Raw genomic sequence first — 10,000 nt, forward strand, 5'->3', positions numbered from 1 at the left:
TGACTGCTGTGTGACCTAAATTTTATGCTAAAACTAAATAAAGTAAAGAATAAAAAACATGAAATTAAACATCTCTAGAATGCAGAAGAAGAAGAAGGGAAGTGGGTCGGAATAACAGGATGTGATGCAGGTTAATAAATGTAAAGCTAATAAATGAAAGACTCAGACTCTCAGACTTCACTCCGTCACCGGGACTGTGTAATTTAAAAAATAAATAAATAAATAAAAACGAAATGCTCTTATTGTGTACGAGGATTAAACGTGAAGCGGTTGTTAAGTCACTGTTGCGCCGGTGTGTGTTGTGTCTCTGCTGGCAGGCTGCGTGCTCGGGGAGGTGTGTGTGCCGTTTAATCTGGTGACGAGGAGCCCGAGAGGACAGCACACTTTCACACTGATGAACACACACCAAGTAATCGGATCACTGACTACTGAGGTAACACACACACACACACACACACACACACACACACACCTGTCCGGATATTTACACCTCAGTCAGGGCTGCTCCTTGTGTAATACTCATTCATGCTAATTATAACATAAACATAATAATTCATTATCAATCTAAAGCTGCTTGCTGTTGCTATGGTAACACAGGCAGCTGCTGGTTGCTTGTTATCACGTGACGTCATCGGTTTACGTTACGCTACGAGCAATTCTGTGACGTTTCCGGCTGATTAATTATAGAATCGGATCAGATTTGTTTGATTTTCCCTCCAGCTCTTATTACGTGTGATCTCGGTCTGATACTGGACACGGGATCGGCGCCGACTCCATCGCCAGGTCGTCCAGAATTACGATATACTTTAACTATTAACTGTAATGAAACTGTAAATAAAAGTATACATACGTGTTTCTGTGTGACAAATTTCTCATTTTTTTAAAATATCAAACCTTAAAGCTGATATATTTTTTACGCGTTTAAACATTTTTGTGTAAAATCTCTGACATAGAATCAGTGGCATAACAAGTTTATAACACGTTTTTTTGCTTATGAACAATGTCTCGATGTTTTCCCGAGCTTAATTTTTAAAAACGTGTTTACTGTGAGGTTACAGCTCTAACGTTTCATAGGAATCAGATTTTTATTGTGTTATTTGTTATTCGTATTATTTATTTATTTGTTTATTTATTGATTGTTGTCTAGTTGTCCTACCTGGAGCCGAGTGAAGTGCGCACTTGGCAGCCTCCTACTCCGGCGCCTGCCAAACGAGTGGAGATGGACCGAACCGTGATGCCGTGCGGAACCGTCGTCACCACCGTCACTGCGGTGAGGAGCAGACCGGGTCGCCCTCTTCCTACAGGTACCGACCCAGATCACGCTTTAAACACGTGAAACTCGAGACGGTTTTAAAGTTATAAACACGTCCACTTTGCTGATTTTTTAGGTCAACGTTGTCGTAGTGAAACTTTAAACAAAAGAAGGCTTTGCTGCAGCCTGATGCAGTTTGTGCATGTGTGTGTGTGTGTGTGTGTGTGTGTGGGGGGGGGGGGGTTCACACTCAGCAGGATTTGGTGATTTATATTATAACACGTGTTGTATCGTACTTCTCCTGTTCAGAATCGATGAAACCTCCACCCAAAGCCAAGCTGACGGAGAGGCGGGTGTCTGAACAGCCCTCAGTGCTGGGAGCTAAAGTCAGCAAAGCCTTATCTGCATCAGATACAGGTACACACACACACACACACACACACACACACACACACACACACACACATGCGTGTAGACACGCTACTCACTGTGCTAAACGTAAACACCAGAAATAAAACCCTTTCATACTAAAAAAATAAAATCAGTCGACTCAATCAAGAGCATAAATTTGACCACGTGTTAAAGATGTAGATCAGCTTTAAAGGTTAGTGCGCGATAAAGTCAACGCTTTCTACCGTATGAGGCGCCTGTGCGACGTTTAGAAACAGCGCTCTCTAGTGGCTGTGCGGGTGTGTGTTGAAAATCTCCTCTGAAGAAAATACAGCTGAGATTCCTAGTCTTTTTTTTGTACTTAATTTTTGTCATATATATATATATTTATATTTGTCTTTAAGCTGCTCCACTGTTTTATTCTCCGACTCTGACTTTGTCTTCAGACATTTGTGCATCTCTGTGAACGAGTCCCCGCCCCCTCAGTGTCACTGTGACCAATCAGAAAGTGTGAAATGATCACATGACAGCTCTTTTCCTGTGTGTTTCTCCTGTGCAGAGCTGCTGATGCTGAACGGAACCGACCCGGTGGCCGAGGCTGCGATCAGACAGCTGTACGAATCGGCTAAGCAGAAACTCAAATCTCCCGTCAAAAAGAGCACCATCATCATCTCTGGAGTGGCAAAGGTCTCACACACACACACACACACACACACACACACACACAAACACAAACTAAAGATTTACAGATTAGTAGTAGATTTTTTTAAGCTCTTGCTACGACAGAGTTCTACAGAAATAAAGAATACAGTAATAAAATGAAATAATAAATTTCACCCTTCAGAAAAGCCGACTCACCTCAACTCAAGGGAAAAGATTGATGTGTGCGTCTGGTATTCAGATCCTCACGCATGGACACTGGACTTTTGCCTTGTTGTTTTCTTATTGTGTAAAACAGGAGTGTTATCTGTGGATCTTATCCGCAAAGGGCCGCTGTGGCTGCAGGCTTTCACTCCAACCAACAACTGATTCAAATCATTTAATCACTTCATGTTGCTGCGTCTCACTCGGCTCACTAGTTCAGTACTCAGGGCGCTGATCAGGGAGGCGGCCATTTTAAGGGCAAAATCCTTCCAGTGCACTGGAACATTCGCTCCCTAAAAAATCCCACAATGCACCGCAAAAACCAGGGAGCATCGACGCTCGCTACGTTCCCTTACAGGAAATGACGTCATATTTTCTGAAGCTCGAACAAAATGGCAGACGAACTCTCAGCCAGCTTCGTCTACAAACGTCAGGAGCTTGTTATGGTTGTTGTGGCTCTCAGATGATTCCTTACGTTAGCGATTTTAACTTTATTTGACGTTCTGTATACGGCGTGTTTGAGTCTAACGGCTTTTAAGTGTTTAATGATTTAAATAAATCCACTAGCGAGCTACGATCCTGCTCGAAGCACCGTGACAGAAACGCCTGTGATTAAGCTAATAAATTTATACGATATATAACGTCAGAAAGATATCGGTCCTGACTGTTGGTGATAAACGCCAGCGGTGACGTTTTACAGCGCGAGTACGTCGTCATGGTGACGGGAATTGAGGCATCAGCGTCACAGTGTGTAGTGAGACAGGGTCCTAGTGCCTGAACTCCTGCACACCATCTACTGATTCACCCCCGAGGGAGCGAGCTGATTGAGACGCGTCCTGTGTCTCCAGTCAGCTGTCCAGTGTGAACATGGTCTTATAGTCAGGCGCCTCGTACTCAGGATCAGCTCGTCTCTGTGATTAACTCCGGTGCTGGTCTCGTTTCCCCGCTCAGGCGCCGCTGTCTCAGGATGAGATGAGTCTGATGTCCGACTACGCTTCTACGATGGACGCCTCCATGGCCGAATCGCCGGAGTGCACGAGGCAGGAAACGGAGACGCTCTCTGAGCACTGCGTCTCGGACACGACCGATCCATTGGAGGGTCCGAGCGGAGCGGACTGGGAGAGTCAGACTGGAGAGGAATCGGACAAAGCCTCGCTCTCTCTCTGCGTCTCCGAAACCAGATCCAAAAAGGGGAAAGGTGCGGCATCTTATCATTTTTTTTTTAGATATTTTAGTAATAATACTTCTCTTTGTTGCGTTTTTTCCTGTCATGTGTAAATGTGATGGTGAAAACTCGTTCTCTCTCTCATCCTTTGACCACTTTCTTTTCTCCTCTTCCTGTCATCTCTCTGCCATCTTTAAGAGGAGAGCAGTGGTAAGCAGACTTTAATGCTGCCCGAGTAAGTGCACTCTCTCTCAAGGAGTCTGTAGCGATGTAGTGATGTAGACGTCCCCTAAAAGAGTAGCGTCCTGTATAGTGGAGTGCAAAGCAAACCCAGTCCACGGCCTTGTTTAATTTATTCTAACGCTGTAACCTGATTGAAATCCATCACGCTGTAAAGCGGAGGTGTGGACTGGTCCTGATTTGCTTTTATCCCTCATATCTCTCCGTTCATCCCTCCATTTTACCGCGATTTTATTTTAAACATCCTGTAGTTCAAGATGCTGTATAGAGCAATTACCCGTGTTTTATTTACACTCCATCTCTCAGATCATGCAGATCCCATATTCACCATCCTCGCTCATAATTCCTAGATGTCTGTCTCTGTGTGTGTCTCTGTGTGTGTGTGTGTGTGTGTGTGTGTGTGTGTTTCCTGTCACATCACTCTATCTCTGAAAGTGGGAGGAGTTTCTCTGGAGGTTATCAGGTGATTACTGATAGGAACGATCAAGAAAGATGCCACTCGAAATAAATCAAAACGATTTTGGAATAAAACCCGGCATGAGTTAATGCGAAGACGTGATCCAAACACAGGGGTGCCAATACTTTTATCTTTAGTGTAAATGGAGAGAAGTGAAGATTAAACACGTGTTTTATCGTAGACCATCGTAGACATCGTATCGTAATGCACTTGGAGGAAATCACCGTCTCGTCTGCCCTCTTCCGCATACATGAACGCACAGACGCCCACGATTGGCTAGTGTCGCTGTGATTGACAGCAGAGAGAGAGAGAGAGAGAGAGAGAGAGAGAGAGTTTTACTTCCTAGCCTCTCGGCAATGGACGGCTGTGACATCATCAGGATCGTACTCGCGATCTCCGCCCCCTGGGAGACCGCCACAGAGAAAACTTTTATTTAATGACGCTCCAAAATACAGACCCTGATTAAATCCATTTATCATCAGAAATCAAAACTCCGCAGGGGCGGGCCAGGGGTGTGTAAACTTTCTACAGCAGGGGATTCCTTTCACTGTGCAGTAAATATTCCACAGATTCCCTCTGTACAGATTTATTTATATGAATGTGATCCTTTTAAAATGTAGAGGTTTTTTTATGCTTTAAACTTTAAACTTTCCGCTCAGTTTAATATCGTCATTAGATTCCACTCCTGAGGGCCGTTCGGTTCCTGCGAAGCACGAATGAGTCTTAAGCAGCAGTTCGTTCTTTTTAATTTTTAATTTAAGATTCTGCTTTAATTCAATTCTTCTTTAATTCTGCTTTAATTCTACTTTAATTCTGCTTTAATTCTTCTTTAATTCTGCTTTAATTCTTGTTTAGTTCTTGCGGGTGGAAACTAAAAGCCGGTGTGTGTTAAGTGTAGGTGAAACGTGTTTGTCTGGTGTTTCCCCGCGCAGGCAGCTTCCTCCATAAAGGCGCCCGGCTGTTTTTCCGGCGCCGGCAGCAGAGGAAGGAGCCGGGGATGAGTCAGTCCCATAACGACCTGCAGTACCTGGAGCAGGCCGAGGAGCGACGCACAGCCACCTTCAAGCGTATCATCAACCGCAAACTGCTGCACAAACACAAGAGCAAAGCCAACGGCGTCCAGACGTCAGAGCTCCATCAGCCTCACTAACACCCTCACACACACACACACACACACACACACACGCCCTCACTAACACCCTCTCACACACACACACACACCCTCACATACACACACAAACACACAAACACAAGAGCAAAGCCAACGGCGTCCAGACGTCAGAGCTCCATCAGCCTCACTAACAACCTCACACACACACACACACACCCCCTCACACACACACACACACACGCCCTCACTAACAACCTCACACACACACACACACACACACACACACACTCACACACACACACACGCGCCCTCACTAACACCCTCACACACAAACTCTCTCACACACACCCTCACACACACACACACACACACACACACACACAAACACAAGAGCAAAGCCAACGGCGTCCAGACGTCAGAGCTCCATCAGCCTCACTAACACCCACACACACACACGCACACACACACGCCCTCACACACACCCGCGCCCTCACTAACACCCACACACACACCCACGCCCTCACTAACATCCTCACACACCCTCGCTAACACCCTCACACACACACCTGCGCCCTCACACACACAAACGCACGCCCTCGCTAACACCCTCACACACATTCTCACACACACACTCGCGCTGTCTCCGAAATTACACTTAAATTCCAAGGACAAAGCGGTATTCTAATACTAATCCAATAGACACGCTAATCCTCACGCTAATCCTCACGCTAATCCTCACGCTAATCCTCACAACCTGCTGGTCAGAAGGACGTCCGCGATACGTAACGAAGTCACACGCTACAGGTGGGACGATATATCGGGATGACGATGTACCGCGATGAGGAATCTGAAACTGTTATATCGTTACGCTCCAGCTTCATATCCATCCACAGCTGATATTAATGCTCGAACTCTGGATAAAGTGATGATGATGATGATGCGAAAACTAATCCTGCGTGCTAACGTGTATTATAACCTGCACACACACACGTGGCCTTTCTGTTAAAGATGGCTGCCTCTAACTGTAAAGAAGCTGAATGCTATATATGTATGTGTGTGTGTGTTTATCTTTTTGGGAAAATAAGATTTTGGGAAACAGAACCTGAGAATGAAACGTGCCGCTTTTTATCTTTTTATTTTTTACTGAAAATAATGCAGAGTCTAAAATAGATCGAATTCCGACCGTCACGTTTAATGACTTCGTATTTAGACGACAAATCAAAGCCGCGCCTCGCTTCGTCTCGCTCTGCGTTCACGCCAGCAACTCGATGATGTCACTTCCGGGTCGTCTCCTGTGGGCGTGGCCTGTCCTGTCGAGTCGAGTTCTGATTATAAATAATAGAAGCCATGTACAGAACACGTACAGAATCTACTCTATGATTTATACACGTCTCAGTGTTACGGGTGATTAAAATGGGCGTGGGCTATAGAGCAAGAAATTTCTCCAGAATTATTGGCACCTTCTTCATGATGATGATGATGATGATGATGATACAAAATGAATATTATAGTCAATAATTCAGGTTCAGTTTCAATGCTGTTATTCCCTCCATGAGAGGCTTCACTAAATATTATTTGTAATTGTGCCAATAATTATAAACAAACAGTGTTACACACTTTATTTATAAACTCAAAATAATATTGATTGCATGTTCTTGTTTTATTTTTTTATATATAGATTTCTATAAAATTTTCTCATTTTGATCAAGGGTGCCAATAATTTTGGAGGACACTTTTTTTTCTTCCTAACAGACCTCAAAAAAAAAAAAAACAGCCATATTATGGAAAAATTTGATAGAATGTTGAATAAAATGAAAGTATTTCATGTGATAAATGAGGGAAGGTTCACACAGCGTGGGAATAAAACGCTCCGAAACCTGACGATATCCGCGGAAAAGTGTATCGCAGTATCGTTATCACATCATCGTTATCGCACTGCCAAGCTTTAGATTAGAGTTAAAATGAAGTTATAATAAAGAGTGAATTATTGATCGTCCCTCCCACTCCACACGATTGGTCGAGGCGTTCGCAGCAGCAGCCAATCAGGTGGATGATTAGCTTTACTGTGTCATAACTCATTTACATAAAATTAATTAATCACCTGCTGGTGTGAACTCAGTGACTTTGTTTATTCGAGTCACGGTGGATTTTTTTTGGAGTTTTATCCGTTAGTTTTTTCATCATATCATTGAATCCATATATTCAGATTAAAATTAATGATACGTTGGAATTAATAATAATAATAATAATAATAATGTGACATGGTGTAAACTTCTCCACGAGGCGACTCTGCATAAATTAATAATAAATATCTGAAGATTGTTTATCAGTAATATTTTAAATGTTAATTATAATAATAATAACACACACACACACACACATTTCAGCGGCATGTATTTGGTCTCTTAGAGCATTATGATGCTTCTACAGAAAAGGGAAACTGTTTTACGGTGTGTGTGTGTGTGAGAGTGTGTGTGTGTGTGTGTGTGTGTGTGTGTGTGTGTGTGTGTGTGTGTGTGTGTGAGTGTGAATACAGCAGGAAGGAAGACAGATGGTGTGTTGTGTGAAACAGTTGAGATGTGCCACATGGGAATTTGATGACAAAGTTCTTATATGAACTTTAGTTTTGCTTATTTTACCTTTTTTCTTTTTTTTATTAATTTTTTTTAATATATAAATATAAAATCCTAATCTGAGTAAATCTGTAAATCTACCAATCAGTTTGAATATTGTTTAATGAATATAGGACAGTGTGTGTGTGTGTGTGTGTGTGTGTGTGTGTGTGTGTGTTAAAGAGAGAGAGAGAGATCTTTGGTTATAAGTTTTGGGTTGTTGTTATTGTTGTTGTTGTTTTTTTTCAGTAAACACACACACACACACACACACACACACACAGATGGTCGGTGCAGGCTTTCCTGCGTTGTGTGTGTGTGTGTATGTGTGTGTGAATTTTAACCAAAGTGTTTAAACACTACAGGAGGGCATTAACGAGAGCTTTAATCACGCTCAGTGATGTCACAATGTCATTTCATTGATTTGTTTGTTTGTTTGTTTGTTTGTTTTTTGATCACATGACCTGTACTGCGTTTGTGTTGTTTGTCTCTGAGGGGTTTAATGATCCACTTCCCACTGATGATAATCCCACATTCCTTCATTCTGAGAGTGTGTGATGTTACGCACTGTTTGTATTTGTTTGTTTGTAGTTACATGACCAGCTGATTGTGTGTGTGTGTGTGTGTGCGTGTGTGTGTTTGCGCGCGTGTGTGTGTGTGTGTGTGTGCGTGTGAGTCAGATGTTTAGATAATCAGCGTCCTGATCCACATTTCCTCCTTTATCCAAATCATTATATTTGACGGAGAGCTTTAACTCGAGTGTGTGATGTCTCAGGCTGTGGTTTGGCCCGAGTGTGTGTGTGTGTGTGTGTGTGTGTGTGTGTGTGTGTGTTTAGTCACATGACCTGCAGATCTACAGTTAATATCCTGTACAGTCAGTGCTTCATAATGATGCATCCTCTTTATCTCACGCCAAAAATAAAACATCTGAGGTTTGACTTTCACCCCAAACTAGCGTATCAGTCGAGACATGTTCAGTGTGTATGTGTGTGTGTGTATGTGTGTGTGTATGTGTGTGTGTATGTGTGTGTGTATGTGTGTGTGAGTGTGAGAGACGTTTACACGGCTGACGTAACCTGCAGTTTATCATGGTGCACCTAAATTAGTAACACTATTTGTACATAAACACTTCAATCAGACAGAATAGATGTGTGTTAGAGCGACACACACGCTGGAAACGTCTCTCCGAGTGCGTGTGTGTGAACCTGAACGATTCGGGAAGGTGATGATAGTTTCCGAGATCTCGGATGTCGTGTGTTATTCGCAGCGTGTTCCCTACGCAGCGCGCTGTTGTCGTTACACGTCTGGATGTAATCTAGTGCACTCCTGAAATCCCACAATGCACTGCAACTCATTCATGTCTACACCGCACTCGTAAGCATTAGGGAAGAAGGTCACGTGATCAGTCGGTCAGTTTATCGTCTTTGTGAATAGACCCTCTCGAAGTCTTGCCACACTTCAGTGTGATGCTGATGGACATCGCCGTGGTAACCGTGCAGCGTTCCCGGCGTCGTGTGAGCGCTGTATCTGTGTGTTTAATCCTTTACTGTGACCTTCAACTTTATGAGCTCTGCACACAGGAACCAAAATTAACACGTGGAACAGGAAGTGATGCGATGGACCTTAGTGTAGCCGTGAACTTAATGAGCTTCATGCGTTTACTGCAAATGTATCGTGTGTGTGTGTGTGTGTGTGTATGTGTGTATGTGTGCGGAAGAGACTACTGGTGTTTCAAGTTTGTTTGCACTGGACTCTGTGTGTGTGTGTGTGTGTGTGTGTGTACGCTATGCAGGGATCGTATATGATTAACATATCAGGTTTATCATTTCAAGCAATAAATGCTGACTGATTAACAACAAAGCTTTTGTTTTTTGTTGCTTTTGTATTTATATTATATTACACATTTGAC

The 10,000-nt window shown here is 43.2% G+C and overlaps 1 protein-coding gene across 2 annotated transcripts in view; it reads left to right on the top strand.

The window, feature by feature from the left end:
* Nucleotides 1-9,951, top strand: part of LOC113523717 (C2 domain-containing protein 2) — a 20,987-nt gene extending 11,036 nt beyond the window's left edge. For both annotated transcript variants that reach the window (XM_053241267.1, XM_053241266.1), the window contains 6 exons: nt 318-433; nt 1,148-1,304; nt 1,562-1,669; nt 2,202-2,329; nt 3,458-3,704; nt 5,301-9,951. In XM_053241267.1, the coding sequence (XP_053097242.1) occupies nt 318-433; nt 1,148-1,304; nt 1,562-1,669; nt 2,202-2,329; nt 3,458-3,704; nt 5,301-5,518 (974 nt within the window). In that variant the 3' untranslated portion in view covers nt 5,519-9,951. The remainder of the gene's footprint in view (nt 1-317; nt 434-1,147; nt 1,305-1,561; nt 1,670-2,201; nt 2,330-3,457; nt 3,705-5,300) is intronic.
* Nucleotides 9,952-10,000: the final 49 nt, after the last annotated feature.

Source organism: Pangasianodon hypophthalmus, chromosome 17 (assembly GCF_027358585.1).
Source record: "Pangasianodon hypophthalmus isolate fPanHyp1 chromosome 17, fPanHyp1.pri, whole genome shotgun sequence".
NCBI lineage: Eukaryota > Metazoa > Chordata > Actinopteri > Siluriformes > Pangasiidae > Pangasianodon > Pangasianodon hypophthalmus.